This window comes from Garra rufa, chromosome 7 (genome assembly GCF_049309525.1).
Source record: "Garra rufa chromosome 7, GarRuf1.0, whole genome shotgun sequence".
NCBI lineage: Eukaryota > Metazoa > Chordata > Actinopteri > Cypriniformes > Cyprinidae > Garra > Garra rufa.
Genome location: NC_133367.1, coordinates 23,165,228 through 23,184,448, shown reverse-complemented (window position 1 = coordinate 23,184,448; position 19,221 = coordinate 23,165,228). Strand labels below are relative to the sequence as shown.

The window sequence follows — 19,221 nt, the reverse complement described above, 5'->3', positions numbered from 1 at the left end:
AGTTTACGTTTTTCATTTAATATGTGTTTTTTATTTCATCTTTACAGAATTACTATATTTTTTTAAATAGTTTATCAACAACAACAACAAAAATAATAATAATAATAATAATTTAAATAACATAAACAAAAAAACATTTGCCTTCAAAACAAAAACATTTTATTTTATTTTATTTTATTATCTTTACAGAATTACAGAACTTTTTATAAATATTTGATCAATAACAATAATAATAATAATACAATTTGAAACATAAACAAAACTTAAAAAAAATACTGACATGTTATTTATTCTTTTATTTTTTTATGAGAAATTATTAATAAATTTCTTTATAATATATAAAGTTTAAATAACAACGGCTTTAAAGGTTTTTGTAAAAACCTTTTTGGAGAGAAAAGAGAAAAACTGAAAATATTTAAAACGAAATTATTTATATATAAATTAATATATATATAAACTAAAAAAAAAAAATATATATATATATATTACACTCCAAAAAAAAAAAAAAAATGTATTTTAAGTTCTTGTTTTTCATCTAATGTGTATATTTTACTTTATTTTCATCTTTAACAAGAACAACAATAATAATTTAATGTCTTTTAAAGGTACTAAACTAAATTTCTAATAGGACAAAAACTTGATCTAAAATAGAATATATATAAAATTAATAGTTATGTTCAGTGTTAATTTAGTATCATGTATATAATATTGTAATATTAATGTTTTGTATTAGCCTTTATTTTTGTATTCTCATTTTAATTAGTTTAGTAATTTAATGTGTTTAGGTTTATTATCATTTTTTATTTCAGTTTAAGTAATATTAGTTCTTCAATAACTTGTTGCCATAGCAACATTTCTTATTTTTTAAAAAGTTTTTTCACCTATTATGTTTATATTTTATTTTATTTTATTTTATTTTAGCTTTACAGAATTACTGTATTTAAAAAAAAAAAAAATAGTTTTAGTCATCAACAACAACAATAATAATAATAACAATAAACCTTAAAAAACCTTTCAGTTTTTATTAAAAACAAATAGTCTAATGTATCGCACTGTTCTAATATTATTCTTCAGGTGGTGTGAAAAATGAGAATGTATCCAAGAAGGGGAAAAAAATCCTCCTGACTTCTTTAAAATCCTGTCTGTCAATCTCACTCTTTGCCGGTATCTCTCTCTTTGTCTTTCTCTCTTCAGGGACTCAGTAATGTCATCTCTCTAGACTTTGACTACAGGAAGGAGTTGATCTATTGGATTGACACTAGCAGGCCCAGCGGACGCAGAATAAACAGAATGCGCCTGAATGGAAGTGACCTCAAGGTACATCCGCGAGTGTGTCTGTGTGTGTGTATGTGTGTGTTTATGTTGAATTACTCTTGAAATCACCCAGAATTGCCCAGATTGACATATGCAAATACTGTCTGCCCCTGGGTAAATTTGATTCACATCACCTCTGTACAGAGGCAATTTTTATTGTGTAATTGATGGATTCCAATGTGGGGGAAAGCAGACATATTCACATCACTCCAACAAATAAATAAAAGCTTATGTTTTTTTCTGAGAATAACTGGCATTTCTAGTATTAAATAAGCCAGAGTTGAAATGATAGACAGGGTAATGTGTGTGCAAGGCTGTCTGTCTTCATACTCCTCTCCATCAATGCCCTTGCGTATATTACTCAGGGCGGAAAACGGGCATAGTGTGCCAGCCTTGCCCTGCTGGGCCGCCAGAGCTCGTTATGTTTAATATCGAGCCATAATGGCTCATTAAGCTTGATTGAACTCTGGATCTTGAACTGATTTATGATAGTGTGCTATAGTACAGAGAAAGAGAGAGAGAGGTAGAGCTTCTGTAAAGGCAACGAAGTTCGGTGATAAAGTCACCCCCAATGTTGAAGTTAAAAGCAAAATGAAGCCAGACTAAGATAATATTTATAGGAAATTGATGGAAAACTTATAAATAAATCATGACAAGATAATAAATAAATAAAATAAAAGGTAGTGCAAGGTAAAAATGCTCTTGGTAAAATCTTAGAATGTAAAGAGAGACGTTTCAGTTAGATTTTATCATAGATTCACAGGCATGGAAACTTACAAACATTCAATGTGATGTGCCTGTCATGTCACGTTAAAATACTTAAGTAGCAGTACCAGTTTCAACCATTGGGGCAATCTGGAAATGCGAAAAATATTTATGTTTACAAATGTGACAAATTTTGGTTAGATTTTGTTATAAATTCATAGGGGTTAAAACTTTACAAACAATCAATGCCATGTGCCTGTCACATTGCGTAAAAAATTCTGTAGTAGCAGTGCCAGTTTTGACCACTGGGGGCAGTCCAGAAATTTGAAAAAGAGAGACATCTAGAGATTTGAAATGTTTCGGTTTGATTTTGTCATAATCTTACACACTGAAACTTACATACTTTTAATGTGATGTGCCTGTCAAATCACATAAAATATATATATTTTAGTAGCAGTACCAGTTTCAACCACAGGGACATCTAGAGATTTGAGTTTCGGTTTGATTTTATCATAAATTGACAGGTGTTGAAACTTTACAAACTGTCACGTTGCATATAAATACTGTAGAAGCAATACCAATTTCGACCACTGGGAGCAATCCGAAAATGCGAAAAACAGTGACATTTAGAAATTTGAAATGTTTCATTTAGATTTTATTATGAATCCATTAAAACTTTACAAACAATCAATGACATGTGCCTGTCACGTTGCAAAAAAATTTAGTAGCAGTGCCAGTTTCGACCACTGGGGGCAGTCCAAAAATGCGAAAAAGAGAGACATCTAGAGATTTGAAATGTTTCAGTTTGATTTTATTATAAACTCGCATGCGGTGAAACTTAACACATTCAAAGTGATGTGCCTGTCGCGCTGTGTAAAAGTACTTTAGTAGCAGTACCAGTTTCGACCACAGGGGCAATCTGTAAATGCAAAAAAGAGAGACGTCTAAGGATTGGAAGTGTTTTGGTTTGATTTTATCATAAATTCACATCACGTCACATAAAAATACTGTAGTAGAAATACCAATTTTAAACACTGGGAGCAATCCAGAAATGTTAAAAAAGAGATGCAGACAGATTTTAAATATTTAGTTTGATTTTAATATAAATTCACAGGTGTTGAATCTTGCAAACATTCATTGTGATGTTCTTGTCATGTAATATAAAAAAATACTGTACTAGCACTACCAATTTCGAAAACTGGGGCAATCTGAAATTGCGAAAAAGTGAGAACTTTAGAGATTTGAAATTTTTTGGTTAGATTTTATCATAAATTCGCAGGTGTTAATACTTACAAACATTCAATGTGATGTGCCTGCCACATTTTGTAAAAGGACTGTAGTAGCAGTACCAATTTCAACCACTGGCGGCGTTCCAGAAATGCAAAAAAAGATAGACGTCTAGAGATTTGTAATATTTCGGTTTGATTTTATCTTCACCGGCATTAAACCTTTACAAACAATTAATACGACATGCCTGTCATATCATGTAAAAATACTGTAGTGACAGTCATTTTGACCACTGGGGGCAATCTGAAAATGTTTAAAAGAAAGACGCCTAGAGATTTGAAATATTTCGGTTTGATTTTATCATTAATTCACAGGTGTTAAAACTTACAAACATTTAATGTGATGTCCTTGTCATGTTACGTAAAAGTACTGTAGTAGCAGTGCCAGTTTTGACCATAGGGGCAGTCTGGAAATTGGAAAAAAGAGAGACATTTCAGTTAGATTTTATCATAAATTTACAGATGTTGAAACGTACAAACATTCAGTGTGATCTGCCTGTCATGTCGCATAAAAATGCTGTAGTAGCAGTACCAGTTTTGACCACTGGGGCCAATCTATAAATGTGAAAAAGAGATATGACTAGAGATTTGAAATGTTTTGGTTTGATTTTATCTTAAATTCACAGGTGTTAAAAATTTACAAACAATCAATGCGATGTACATGCAATTTCTCATAAAATAATGTAGTAGCAGTACCGATTTTGACCACTGGGGGCAATCCAGAAACGCAAAAATAAGAGACGTCTACAGATTTTAAATATTTAAATATTCACAGGTGTTAAATTTCAATGTGATGTCCTTGTCATGTTAAGTAAAAGTACTGTAGTAGCAGTACCAATTTCGACCACTGGGGGTAATCCGTAAATGTTAAAAATACCCTGCCACTGACTTTTTCCACAAGATCAGTTTGATCTCAACGCCATGCACATTTTACGTCATTAACAATCTTTTCAACACAATCACGCCTTAAATATTATGTAAATAATGTAAAATATTAGGAATTGTGCCATGCAAATTTATTTTTTGGCCATGTTTGCATCGTTAGATCATTTTCATACCACATATTCTGGAAACATTGGTGTTTATTATAAACAACATTTACCATAAACATCAAGCCTAAACACTTAGAAACACTCTTACACTCTGCTCTCATACGACCTCAATCCAAATGTGTACGCTTTGTGTGTGTTTTGCATGCTTTACATTACTGTGACTTAATTGACTTGGTAATTAAATTCGCCACGTTTGGATGGTGTTGTTTTGCTTACCCGGTTCATATTTTTATGCACTTTCACCCTGTGGTGTAGCTCAACCCTGTGGTTTTGTACCATTTACCTGAAGATGTTCGTTTCCCCGGTGAGCACAGCATCTAGAAAACCTGTGAAGATGTCGAAATCCATCACGGCTAGGCTAGTTTTAATTAGCGCTGATGGTACGACCCAGTCTGAGGCAAAATGTCTTTAATGTTCATCTCTAATGTTCATCAGCTTGCAGAATGTTACTCTTACTCTTAAAGCACTAGGCAGGGGGCACCAGGAACCAAGAGTGAAAATGATTAAAAGCGCTGGATTATCTGCCAGCTGGGAAGAGTATTGTTTATGCCAAACAGGCAGTTTCTGTGATCAGAATGAGCAGTGAAATGTTGTGAAGTGCCTTTTTTTTTTGTAAAACTTCTCCTTTTGGGAACTTTTCTTGCCATTTTTGGAGAGCTTTGAAGTGCTGTTAATGAGTGGTTATATAGCCCGCTGATAATTCGAAATAATAATGTCTAGCTCAGTGGTTCTCTTGGTTTTAGAACCCCATTTTTTCATTGACAGTCAAGAGTTTTTAGGTTGCTAAAAAAAAAAAATACACATAGAGAAATGATCATAGCCTTGAATTTTTCATGTTGTTTGAAGAAAGAAAGCCCATTCAGACAACGTTATCCTACATTTACAAGTTGTTTAACATTGTTGCAGTTTGACTTTTTGCAGTGAAACCTTGCTAATTTACTGGCTAACTGCTATGCTAATTATTTTTGTGGTTCTGCAAACCACCAGTTGAGACCTACACATCTATAGGTTTTCAAAGCTTTTAGTTTTTTAGTTTATGTAAAGAAACGAAGCCTTTTCACAGTCACTTATTTACCCATATTTACAAGTTGGTGAATGCTGTTCTAGTTTGGCTTTTTGCAGTGAAACCTTGCTAATTTACTGGCTAACTGAAAAGCCTTCTAACACCCAAGTGTATCTTACAATTACAAGACAATGTTTTAGTTTGGCTTTCTGCAGTGAAAACTTGATTCGCTGGCTAAATGAAATGCTAACTATCTTGTGAATCTGTAAACCATTAATTAAGAAACAATACATCAAGAGGTTATCATAACCTTGAATTTTTAATTTTAGTTAAAGAAAACCCTTTTACTCCCAAGTTTATTCTTTGTTTACAAATTGTTGAATGTTGTTGTTGTTGCTAATTCGAATGCTACATGTTATGCTAACTATTTGGTGGAACTGCAAACCACCAGTTAAGAAATAAATCATATACCCTGATAGAACACATACATGTCAGAGACATCTATGTGAAATCTATGTCAAATAGATGTCTCCGAGATGTACGTGTGCTATCAGGGACATTTACAAGTCACTGAATGTTGTTGATGTAATTTGACTTTTTGCTGTAAAAATGTGCTAATTTGCTTGCTAAGTTTATCCTACATTTCCAAGTTGTTGAATGCTGTTGTAGTTTTGAATTTGTGCCATGAAAACTTCTTAATTTGCTTGCTAAATGCTATGATAACTATTTTTCTGGACCTGCAAACCACCAGTTAAGAAACAAAATATGTATATGTTCCCTGCTGAAAAAACAGCATATGCTGGTTAGATATGTTTTTGTGCTGGGATGCTGATTTTAGCTGGTTTATGCTGGTACTTTGCTGGTTCATGCTGGTCCTTTGCTGGTTAATGCTGGTCCTTTGCTGTTTTATGCTGGTCCTTGACCAGCAACATGACCAGCATAGACCAGCAAAAGACCAGTAGTTTGTAGTTTGACTTTTTGCAGCGAGAACTTGCTAATTCGCTTGCTAAATGCTATGTTGGTATGCTAAATGTATTTTTGTTGGACCTAGAAACCACCAGTTAAGAAACAAATCATCTATACATTATCAAAGCCTTGAACTTTTAGTTTCATTTGAAAAAAAAACAAAGCCTCTTCATCGGCAAGTTTATCATTTGCTTACAATATGCTGTTTTAACGTAACTTTCTGCAGTGAAATCTTGTTAATTTATTTGGGTTTACAAACTATTTTGTGGACCTCCAAGCCATTGTTGAACCACATCTAGAGGTAATTATATTATTAAAGTTTTGTTTTGATATGAAAACAAAGCCTCCCCCTCCCACATTTTATCTGACAATGTATGCAAGTTGACTGTTGACTGTTGTTTGCTAATGTGCTGGCTATCTTCAATGCTAACTCATCTTTAGCCAATGAGAGACAGAATTGGGTTTATAAGAAGAAATTTTGGTTTGTTTCTGGTTGTATACTACCATTTAAATTCCTGTCAGGACAATAACAGTTGGTGGAAACCATAAAGACTTACTTTTATATGACTCTAGCAGCAAAATACACTGCACAGCTGTATCCCACACTCGCCACTCTGAACTTTTCTGCTAGGAAGCACTTGTCCCCTGCGGTACTGGCTGTAGATAAATCCATGTGAATAACTGTCCAAAAGAGACCAACTGTGTCTGACTGCTGTTTTCTCAGGTGGTTCACAGGACGTCTGTCCCCAGTGCTCTAGCTGTGGACTGGATCGGCAAGAACTTGTACTGGTGTGACGGCGAGAGAAAGACACTCGAGGTGGCGAAAGCTAATGGACTCTACCCGACCGTACTGCTGAGGACTGGATTGAAGAATCCGACCGCTCTCGCTCTCGACACTCTCATGGGGTAAATGATACTTATTACTGCCTATTGTTCGCAATCCCAGACTGTATTGGTTTTAAGTACACTTTTAAGCAGTGGTGCACCATTCAAAGCCATTTATTCCCATGGTGCCTTAGATATGTCTTCTGGATCGACTGCTGCGAGCAGCCCCAAATTGGACGGATCGGAATGGACGGAAGCAAACCACGTGTCCTAATTGACACAGAAATACGCGCTCCCTCGGCCTTGACCATTGACCATATCAACAAAAGGATCTATTGGGCTGACGAGAACCATATTTTATTTTCAAACATGGATGGTACAAAAAGACACAAAGGTAAGTCGTCTTGTCTCGAATGTTGTCTCATCTTAATTCGAATGGTCCTCAATAAGATCTCCCATTCCCAATTTCTAGTCCCAATCAAGGACATAGGTGGCGTAACCGGTCTCGCACTCTTTGAAGACTTCGTCTACTGGAGCGACCAGAAGTCGAAAACCCTCAGTCGCTCGCACAAGACGTCCGGCGGCCAGCATACAGAACTCCTCAGCTCCTGGCAAACCATTCGAGACATTAAAGTCTACCATCCGCTCCGACAACCTGACGGTATTACAGTGAGAATCTCTTGGATAAGTCTTCCGATGACTTTTGGTACTGGAGTCATGTTGTTTTCATGGTTTGTTGTTTGTCCTCAGTGCCAAAGCATCAGTGTCAGGTGACTAATGGAGGGTGCAGTCACCTATGCCTTCTTTCCCCTGGTGGGGGATACAAGTGCGCTTGCCCTACACACTTCTACCTGGCAAACGACAACAAAACCTGTCTGTCTAACTGCACCGCCAGCCAGGTGTGACTTTATAATTACCTCAGGAGCCCGAATAAGGGTTCTACTCTTGGCACTACTTTAAACTACCAATTATATCCAGTCTGCTTCTCGATAAATAGTTGTTTAAGAGGTTGTCTCTTTGTGTGTGTAGTTCCGCTGTGGTACGGATGAGTGTATTCCTTTCTGGTGGAAGTGCGACACTGTGGATGACTGCGGAGACGGATCTGATGAGCCGGCAGATTGCCGTAAGTAGACAGACATAGTGGATCTCAGCCAAAACCGGTTAAGCTGGTGAAAAATACTTGTTGTAATGCATTGTAGAGTCTGTAAGACTCTAAATCTAGTTAGCTACCTAAAGAGACTTCTTAGGGATCATAGATGAGGTTTGGACCATGAAGCCTTCTACAGTATTTTTTTGGGACAAATTCAAAGATGGTATTTCATGTAAAAGGGATAGTTCACTCAAAAAAGAAAATTCTGTCATCAATCCTCATGTCATCTTGGGAACACAAATTGATGAAGTTTTAGAGCTTTCTGAACCTGCATAGACAGCAACACAACTACCATGTGCAAGGGCCAGAAAGGTAGTAAGGGCATTGCTAAAAATTGTCTTTTGTTTGTTTATTTGTTTGTTTGTTCTTTCATTTTTCATTTGTTAGTTTGTTTTATTCTTTTGTTTGTTTGGACCTTCATTCTTTCTTTTTGTTAATCTTCCTCCGTCTTTGTTTATTCCTTTGTTTTTTGTCCATTCTATTTTTTTTTTCAGTCTTTCACTTCATTCTTTAGTTCATTAATGCGTTCATTGTTCATTTTTTTGTTTGTTTGTTTGGTCTTTCATTCTTTCTTTTGTTCTTTCTTTCCTTTGTTTGGTCTTTTTTTCTTTCTTTAATTTATTTTTGCTTTTTTCATTCATTCATTTGTTTGTTTATTCTTTTGTTCATTCTTTTGTTTGTTTGGTCTATTTTCTTCATTCTTTACTTTTTTCTTTGTTTGCTTTCTGTCTTTGTTTATTCCTTCATTTTTTGTTTGTTCTATTTTCATTCAGTCTTTCACACTTTCTTTACTTCTTTCATTTGTTTGTTAATTTGTGCATTGTTCATTCTTTCTTTCGTTTGTCTGATCTTTCGTTTATTTGTTTGTTTGTTCTTTCATTTGTTTGGTCTTTTTTAGTTTATTTATTTTTTCATTCATTTGTTTGATTGTTAATTATTTTGTTTGTCTGGACTTTCATTCTTTTATTTGTTCTTTTATTTGTTTGGTCTTTCTTTTTTGTTTATTCTTTAGTAAGTTTTTTTTAATTCTTTCATTAGTTTTTCTTTATTTTGTTTGGTCTTCCTTTCTTCATTCTTTCTTTCTTTTCGTTTTTCTTTTTTTTTCGGTCTTTGTTTATTCCTTCATTTATTTGTTTGTTCTATTTTCATTCAGTCTTTTACACTTTCTTTTCTTCTTTCATTCGTTTGTTCATTGTTCATTCTTTCTTTTGTTTGTTTGATCTTTTATTCATTAGTTTGTTCTTTCTTTTGTTTGTTTGGTATTTTATTCATTAGTTAATTTTTTTCTTTCTTTTGTTTGTTTGGTCTTTCTTTCCTTTTCATTTTTCTTTTTTTTTCTTTCGGTCTTTGTTTATTCCTTCATTTCGTTTGTTTGTTCTGTTTTCATTCAGTCTTTCACACTTTCTTTTCTTATTTCATTAGTTTGTTAATTTGTTCATTGTTCATTCTTTCTTTTGTTTATTTGATACTTCATTCATTCGTTTGTTCTTTCGTTTGTTTGTTTGGTTTCTTTTTTAGTTTATTCTTTATTCTTTCTTTTTTCTTTTTTTTAATTCATTTGTTCGATAATTTTTTGTTTGTTTGGTCTTTCATTCTTTTATTTGTTCTTTTGTTTGTTTGGTTTTTCTTTCTTTCTTTATTTGTTTATTCATTGTTCAGTCTTTCTGTAGTTTCTTTGTTCATTCTTTGTCATTCTTTCTGTAGTTTATTTGTTTTTTTTTGTTCTTTCATTACTTTTTTCTTTAGTTTGGTCTTTCTTTCTTTCTTTCTTTCTTTGTTTATTCCTTCATTTGTGTGTATGTTCTATTTTCGTTCAGTCTTTCTTTTTTCTTTTGTTTGTTCATTGTTTATTTACTCTTTTTGATTCATTCATTTGTTCATTCTTTTGTTTGTTTGGACTTTTGTTCTTTCATTTAATATTTATTTTGTTTGTTTGATCTTTCGCTCTTTCATTTGTTTTTACTTTTTTTTGGTCTTCCTTTCCTCTTTCTTTCTTTCTTTCTTTCTTTCTTTCTTTCTTTCTTTCTTTTTTGGTATTTGTTTATTCTTTCCTTCATTCATTTGTTTGTTTGTTCTTTTATTCTTTCAGTTGTTGTTTCTTTCTTTTGTTAGTTTGGGCTTTCGCTATATCGTTCAACTTCAGAAGTGAAATTTTAGAACTTTTTAGAGTTTATTAGAGGGATAGTTCACCCAAAAAAGAAAATTCTGTCATTAATTACTCATCCCCATGTTGTTCCATGTAAGACCTTCTTTCATCTTCGGAACAAAAATTAAGATATTTTTGATGAAATGTTAGAGCTTTCTGATCCTGCATAGACAGCAACAAAACTACCATGTTGAAGGGCCAGAAAGAAATGTGACATCAATGGTTCAGCTAAAATTTTATGAAGCTACAAGAATACTTTTTGTGTGCAACAATGTCCTTACTACCTTTTTGGGCCTTGAACGTGGTATTTTTGTTGCTGTTTATGCAGGGTCAGAAAGCTCTCGGATTTCAAAAATCTTAATTTGTGTTCTGGAGATAAATGAAGGTCTTACAGGCTTGGAGCGACATAAGAGTATTTAATGACATTATTATTTTTGGGTGAACTATGGTTTTAATGTTGTGGTGTTAGCTTAGCAACATGTTAAAACCAAACTGTTGGAATCACTTCTGAATTGCATCTTTGTTTGCAGTAGACAGAAAGAAAGCTTGAGAAAGAAAGGTTAAGATTTGGTCCCGCTAATTCACTTTGCTGTATATTTAACTTGTGAACTTTAAGTATAGTGTGTCTTTAACTGACTCTACTATCAACTGTGATTTCTTTAAGTGCAATGGAAAGAAAAAAGCCTTTCAGACACTTGAGCTATTTATCTCACGAGTTGAGGACAGGCAAATCTTTTTGTGACCACATATTCCTGTAATTTTCCTTGCCGGTTCATAGAGCAGTTATGTTTGAATAAAGATTTGTCTGTCATCAAAGTAATATTCAAGTGTGTCTTTGAATGTACCATTATATGGGTCATTTGTAATGTGCTCACATTTGTTTGATTGAAAGGTGAATTGTCTAATTTACTGAAAAGCTGGAGAAATGGATCAGGTTATTTGTTATCTCGTCTAGCAGTTTATCGCATACTGAGCTATAGAGATGTCAAAGCTGACAACAAGCAAAATCTATTTTGTATTGTGCCCAAGGAAAAAGAAAAAAAGAAATAAAAGCACATTTCTGTAGGATGTTCTTTCTGGCTTACTGGCTGACTGCTTGTGTTTTGTTTTATCTCTGTCTTTGAATTTGTTTTTATTTATTTGTCTTTATTGTGATTGCTTGTTCATTTAGCTAAACAGTTGCTCATTTATTTGTTTATTCACTTGTTCTTTGTTATTACTTTGTTCTGTTTGCTCTTGTTTGTTTATTCTGTCTTTCCATCTGTCAGTATTTCTGTCTTTTTGTTTTCACTTGTTTATTCACTCAGTTTAACTTCAGAATTTGCGTGTTCATTATCTCTGTTTTTGAACATTTGTCCTTATTTAATTTATTATTATTTTGTTTGCTCGTTTTGTTTCTTTCTTTCTTTCTTTCTTTCTTTCTTTCTTTCTTTCTTTCTTTCTTTCTTTCTTTCTTTCTTTCTTTCTTTTTATTTTCTTGCTTTCTTTCTTGTTTGTTAATTTGTTCATATTTTCGTTCATTCTTTTTTCTTTTATTCAGTAATTCTTTCTTTTTTTATTTTATTCTTTCTTTTTTGCTTTCCTTTTTTCTTTTTCGCTTTAGTCCTTCTTTTTTCTTTCATCTGTTCAGTCATTTATTTCTCTTTTTTCTTCCGTTATTTGTTCTTTCTTTCTTTCTTTCTTTCTTTCTTTCTTTCTTTCTTTCTTTCTTTCTTTCTTTCTTTCTTTCTTTCTTTCTTTTCTTTCTTTCTTTCTTTCTTACTTACAATTGAAAATTTGTGCATATTTTCACTCATTCTTTTCTTTTATTCATTCATTCTTTCTTTTTTTATTTTATTCTTTCTTTCTTTCTTTCTTTCTTTCATGCTTTCTTTCTTACGTTTGATAATTTATTCATATTTCCATTCGTTTTTTTTTCTTTTATTCATTCTTTCTTTTTTCTTTTATTCTTTCTTTCTTTCTTTTTTATCTGTTCATTCATTCATTCATTCATTTCTCTTCTTTCTTCCATTCAATCCTACGTTTGTTTGTTCGTTCATTTGTTCATCTGTTCATTTTTTGTTTGTTAGTTCTTTCTTTCTTGCTTGCTTTCTTTTTTCTTTTTTTCTTTTGTCTGTTCATTCACTCAATTATTTCTCTTTTTTCTTCTTTTTTGTTTACCTGTTCTTTTGTTTTTCATTAATTTCAATTTTCATTAATCTTTCTTTCTTTTGATCATTCTTTCTTTTTTGCTTTCCTTTTTTCTTTTGCTTTATTCCTTTTTTCTTTCATTTGTTTCTTTTATTCTTTCTTTCATCTGTTCATTCACTCGTGTATTTTTCTTTTTTTCTGTTTGCTTGTTCTTGTATTTGCTTGTATTTCTTTCTTTCTTTCTTTTGTTAATTTGTTCATATTTTTGTTCATTGTTTTGCTTTTATTTTCTTTTGTTCATCCAATTGTTCTTTCTTTCGTTCATTGTTTTTTTTCTTTTGTTCATTCATTTAGTTTATTCTTTCTTCCTTTCTTGCGTTCATTTAATTATTTTTTTCTTCTTTCATTCATTCATTCATTTTCTCTTTTGTTTGCTTGTTCATTCGTTATTCCTTTTTTGTTTGTTCATTCAAAATTTTTTCCTCTAGTTTTGTCGTCCATTTGTTTGCTCTTACGTTCTATATTTCTTTCACACGTTTTCTCGTTCGTTCATTTGTACATTCGTTCTTTCATTTATTTGGTGAATTCATTAATTCTTTCTTTATTTCTTTAATTCGTTCCTTCTTTCCTACTTTTGTTCATTGTTTCTTCCATTCTATCTTTTTTTCTTTCTTTCTTTGTTCATTCATTTGTACTTTCTTTCACTTACAGCGGAGTTTAAATGTCAGCCCGGAAGGTTCCAGTGTGGAACGGGTTTGTGTGCCCTCCCTCCCTTCATCTGTGATGGAGAGAACGACTGCGGAGACAACTCAGATGAAGCCAACTGTGGTAATTATAGATTGATGGATGGATAAATGGAGACCAAGTGTAATGCAGTATGATGTATCGTACAATGATATCCTTGTTTGCATTTGCTTTCAGACTCATATATCTGCCTGTCTGGCCAGTTTAAGTGCACTCACAAGCAGAAGTGCATCCCTATAAACCTGCGCTGTAACGGACAAGACGACTGCGGAGATGGTGAAGATGAAACCGATTGCCGTAAGAGACAGTAGCACTTATTTTCTCTCACTGTCAGATTTGATATCAAGGACCACAAACTGTTTTCATCGTTCCTTAAAGAATCTCTGCAAAAAAGTTCCTGTTGGGCTAGATTTCCCTTCAGGAGATGAAAAAACATCCAGAAAATAAGAGCAAGAGAGGTCGGAAATAGATGAAATCTCCTTTATGACTGTCGAATGTGTTTATTGGCTCGTGAAGGTCAAACTCAGACAGATTCAACAAAATGTTTGAGAACTTTGCATCGGTTGATGAGAAAAGTGCCAAGCGAGGAGCCTGGTAAACATTGCCGAAAGTTTTGTTTTGTTTTCTCATTCCTCGGCTGCAGAGCACTTTCGACGGAATTGCTCGAGGGGAATTTAGGACACCGACAGCGAGAAGAAAAGAGTGAAATGAGGGAAAAAGCAAGCGAGGTACGCTTGCTAACTAGTAAGCAAAGAAGCCATCTTGTATCACCTTCAGAAATCAGGCTGGAGTAATCATTACTTCGAGCGACGGGGATTTGAATCCTAGTCCAAATGCAAGTCTTATTTTAGGTGGTGGTACAGAAGTAGGAGACTGGCAGAAGTTAATGCTCTCTCTCAGATCTGAATCCTCCATTTGAAGCCACAGCAGGGGCCTAATTTCTCACTCCTCCCCAGAGTCGAGTATCTGGCTGGTCTTTGATAAGACGCCCGGTTCTGGTACGCCCTTATGAGAGAGCGCAGAAGAGAAGCTGTCTGTCTTCTTCGAGAGAAAATCAGAAAGATAGAAGTATAAATCGAGGAAAATCATTAACAGCCTTGCATGGGACGGAGCCTGGAGGGTCTCCAGGACTCTAAGAGGCTTTTGAGGGGGTCTGACGGCGTTTTGGATCCAGGGGAGCTGAGCTCAGCCCTGGGCACTGATTAGCCAAACAGAGGGAGGGTTTAACAGGGATAATCGCATATGGAGCATGGCATTAGAGGCCGGCTTTAGACCTCCTCCCCCCAAAAGGAAGGAGAGCGCTGTGGGTCAGGATTGCGGCTCCACCACCGGGAATGTCGGGTCTAGGCTTAGATTAGCTTAGCGCACAGCGGCCTGAAAACGGAGATGTGAGGCGAAAGAAATTGTGGTTAGTCAGACCACCAGGGTACATTCTTGTTTTACTTGTTTTTTTTCATGAATTAATTATGCTTTGCAAAGTATAAAATGTTCATAAATTAATCCAGGTAAAACTTTAAAAACATATCCAGGAATATGTATATGTGTATCTATCTATCTATCGTTCTAGCAGTCTATCTGTCTAGTTTTTTATCGCTCTATCATTCTATCACTCTTTATCTATCTATCTATCTATCTATCTATCTATCTATCTATCTATCTATCTATCTATCTATCTATCTATCTATCTATCTATCTATCTATCTATCGTTCTATCTATCTATCGTTCTATCTATCTATCGTTCTATCTATCATTCTGTCGTTCTTTCATTCTATCTGTCTAGTTTTTATCACTGTCATTCTATCACTCTTTATCTATCTATCTATCTATCTATCTATCTATCTATCTATCTATCTATCTATCTATCGTTCTATCTATCATTCTGTCGTTCTTTCATTCTATCTGTCTAGTTTTTATCACTGTCATTCTATCACTCTTTATCTATCTATCTATCTATCTATCTATCTATCTATCGTTCTATCTATCATTCTGTCGTTCTTTCATTCTATCTGTCTAGTTTTTATCACTGTCATTCTATCGCTCTATCTATCTATCTATCTATCGATCTATCTATCTATTGTTCTATCGGTCTATGTCTAGTTTTTTATCACGCTATTATTCTATCGTTCTAGCTGTCATTCTGTCTGTCTATCTATCTATCTATTTATCTATCGTTCTATCTTTCTGTCGTTCAGTCGGTCTATCTGTCTACTTTTTATCGCTCTATCATTCTATCGCTCTATCTATCATTCTATCGCTCTATCTATCATTCTATCGGTCTATTGTTCTATCATCATTCTGTCGCTCTATCATTCTATCGTTCTATCATTCTATCAATCATTCTATCTGTCTATCTGTCTAGTTTTTCATCGCTCTATCATTCTATCGCTCTATCTATCTATCTATCTATCTATCTATCTATCTATCTATCTATCGTTCTATCTATCTATCTATCTATCTATCTATCTATCTATCTATCTATCTATCTATCTATCTATCTATTGTTGATTTATTATATATATCTACCGTTACATTGTTCTATCTATCTATCTATCTATCTATCTATCTATCTATCTATCTATCTATCTATCTATCTATCTATCTATCTATCTATCTATCTATCTATCTATCGTTCTATCTATCTATCTATCTATCTATCTATCTATCTATCTATCTATCTATCTATCTATCTATCTATCTATCTATCTATCTATCATTATGTCATACTATCTATCTATCTATCTATCTATCTATCTATCTATCTATCTATCTATCTATCTATCTATCTATCTATCTATCTATCTATCTATCTATCTATCATTATGTCATACTATATATCTATCTATCTAAATACTTTTTATGTACTTATTAGAATTTAAATAACAACATTAAAATATTACATTTACTAGCACCAATAACTTAAAGTAAAAGACATATATATTACCCCCCCTCCCCCCCACAAAAAAGTGAGAAATGTTGTCTCTTAATTCATCGCATCCATCAAAGCAGTGCTTGTGTGCAAATTCATCTCCTTATATACAATCAATTGCAAGACAATCACTGTCGGACCGCAGATCGCCTGCTGCGAGCAACGTTCTTGTTATTATGCACAATCCATGGCTTTATTTCTGAGGGTTTGTGGGAAGATCAAAGCAAGTTTTCTGCAGTGTGTTACTGATTCTTTATGGTGCAACTCTCTCAAAAAGAGTCGCAGCTGTATAAAGCCTCAACAAACTGTTGGACTCCTTAAAGTAGCTCTAAAATCTCATCTAAAACTGAACTCTGGTATATGGCAAAAAAAAAAAAAAAAGTTATTCTGTGGTTTGTCAACTGAACTTATCTTCTCAAAGTTTTGATCACATGATCTTCTTCTTTCCACATCTCCAGCCGAGAACACTTGCTCGCCGTCCCAGTTTCAGTGCAAGACCACAATGCACTGCATCTCCAAACTGTGGGTGTGCGACGAGGATCCCGACTGCGCCGACGGCTCTGACGAGGCCAACTGCGGTGAGTCACTCGGCGTCTCCATGCATTACCTCACGCTCATCACCACTACCGCCATAAATATCCTCCATAAAATTCAGCGTGAGAAGTTTCTACTGGTCTGAACTCCTAAAACGTTCCATTTGCTTTAATTTTGCACCGACTGTTTGCCCCAAGGACTGACGCAGATGAATAAAGATCGCTTCTGCTCGACTTCTTGGAGTTCCTACTCTAATCTTGGGGTTTTGCGGACGTGCTAGTGCGCTAAGAGACGTTTCGCTGAAAACCGCTCACCCAGGCGCTAATGTTTTTTCAGGGCGAACGTTGTCAGGTTGCATTGTGTTTGCTTTATGAGCAGCTAACCGATTAGTCTTTTCCATTGGGCTCAAAATGGATGAATTAGTGTGCTATAATTATGCAGATTCAGTTTTTTCTGTGTTTTAGCCGAGCAATGTGTCAAGTTAAGCAGCTGCTTTGGCTTGTAGACGACGTGTAACTATTTCAAGGGAAGTGATTATTGTTAAGAAGTTGCTTATTGCTCATCTTCTCGCTTATTTCACTGTCAGCTTTGAATTGATGGATGTTTTTAACCTCATTATGATACTTTACTATAATTTAATAATGATAGTTTAGTGTTTAATTAATGAATAATTAAGAAATGTCAAAATATAATTTGAAATTATATTATAAATCTATTTAAAAAACTATAAAATAAAATGTATTTCAAATGTTTTCCAAAAAACATTTTTTTTTTAATATTTTTCATTATTCCATTATTATACTCAAAATATATAATATGTTTTAAAATTCAAAATTCTAAATACATTTTGTAATATAATTTGTCATTTTAAGGTGAAATTCAGTTATATATGAAAAACTTCACATATTCAAAAATAAATATTCCAAAAAATGTTCTTAAGCTGTACTTAAACGTATATTTTATTCCAAATAATGGAATAATTCTAAATAGAGTTAAAACATATATAAAAAACACACATTTAAAAAGTTTATTATTTTTATATTTAATATATATTTTTATTTTTAATTTCTTAAGTTATACTGTTTGAAACTATTTAGATATATTTGATATTCAAATTTGAAATATATTTTAGTCCATTAAAATTTCAAAGAAATATTTGAAATTTTGGCCCTTAAAAAATAAATAAATAATTAAATTAAATTAAATTAAAAATCTTTAAATATACAAAAAAAAAAAAAAATGTTTGACTAATGTAGTAAAAAACAATGTTTGACTAATGTAGTAAAAAACAATGTTTGACTAATGTAGTTTAATGTAGATAAATAAAATAAAATAAATCCTTAATGTATACTGTTTACAACTATTTAGAAATTTTAATTTGATATTTATGTAATATTTATATAAAATAAAATAAAATAATTAAAAATCCTTAAGTTATACTGCAGCTATTTAGATTTGTATATTCAATATTCACATTTACATTTATATTTGAAATATATTTTGGCCCAAATAAAAATAAAATAATAAATCCTTAAGTAATCCTGATTACAACTATTTAGATATTAAATTAGATATTTATTTTATATTTATATAAAATAAAATATAACAAATCCTTAAGTTATCCTGTTAACAACAATTTTATTTAGATATTTAAATTAGATATTTATATAATATTTATATAAAATAAAATAATTAGAAATCCTTAAGTAATACTGTAGCTATGTAGATTTTTATATTCGATATTCACATTTATATTTATATTTGAAATATATTTTGACCCCAAAATGCATTTATAGTTTATATTCTATATACAAAGCTGTTATTTGCTGAAATAATTCCCAAACTATTGCATTTAAAGCGAATCTTCTCACTTGACACTCCTTATGATAATTGCATTGAAAAACTAGTTAGAAGTTTTCCAGTACTTTTGGAGGACAATTATGAAATCATATCTAGTGAAAGTTACAGAGAAGAGGGATTGTGGACCTCATATTATACAGCTGACACGCTCAAGATTGTTTAGTGTTGACTATGAACTTTAAAGCCCTCACATCTTGAACAAATCGACTTTCTCTTTGTCAGTGTCGTGTAGTATTTTGAAGAACGTCCTCACATTATTACTAGTAATGTTTCTCTGTGTAGTTTGTAATGGCCGTCAAGTACATTAGGTGATATCGCTGTAACAAATTGTCTTGTAAATTGTTTTTCATTTTATATCGATCTGTCCAACATTATAAAACAAAATAGTTTTTACAAGTGTTGTCTGTTTCTGTCCAGCACCGAATTTTAGTTTGCCGTTTTTACCTCTCCAAGGGACCAACTAACCCACTAGCTTTCATTACAGGGAAAGTTTAGTGCATTTCAAGAAGGAAGTAAGCTGAAGTTTGACATGATTTTGTCGTTTGGGAATTTGGAGAAAGTTTTCCACTGCAGTCGTGT

The 19,221-nt window shown here is 33.0% G+C and overlaps 1 protein-coding gene across 1 annotated transcript in view; it reads left to right on the top strand.

Annotated features, from left to right (window-relative positions):
• LOC141338047 (low-density lipoprotein receptor-related protein 1B-like) overlaps positions 1 to 19,221 on the top strand; it is a gene marked incomplete at its 3' end in the record, with an annotated part of 171,078 nt that overhangs the window by 91,097 nt on the left and 60,760 nt on the right. Inside the window, exons 22-30 of the mRNA XM_073843617.1 lie at positions 1,195 to 1,317; positions 7,051 to 7,232; positions 7,346 to 7,545; positions 7,624 to 7,812; positions 7,902 to 8,050; positions 8,181 to 8,274; positions 13,289 to 13,405; positions 13,499 to 13,618; positions 16,707 to 16,826. Coding sequence (XP_073699718.1) covers positions 1,195 to 1,317; positions 7,051 to 7,232; positions 7,346 to 7,545; positions 7,624 to 7,812; positions 7,902 to 8,050; positions 8,181 to 8,274; positions 13,289 to 13,405; positions 13,499 to 13,618; positions 16,707 to 16,826 — 1,294 coding nt within the window. The remainder of the gene's footprint in view (positions 1 to 1,194; positions 1,318 to 7,050; positions 7,233 to 7,345; positions 7,546 to 7,623; positions 7,813 to 7,901; positions 8,051 to 8,180; positions 8,275 to 13,288; positions 13,406 to 13,498; positions 13,619 to 16,706; positions 16,827 to 19,221) is intronic.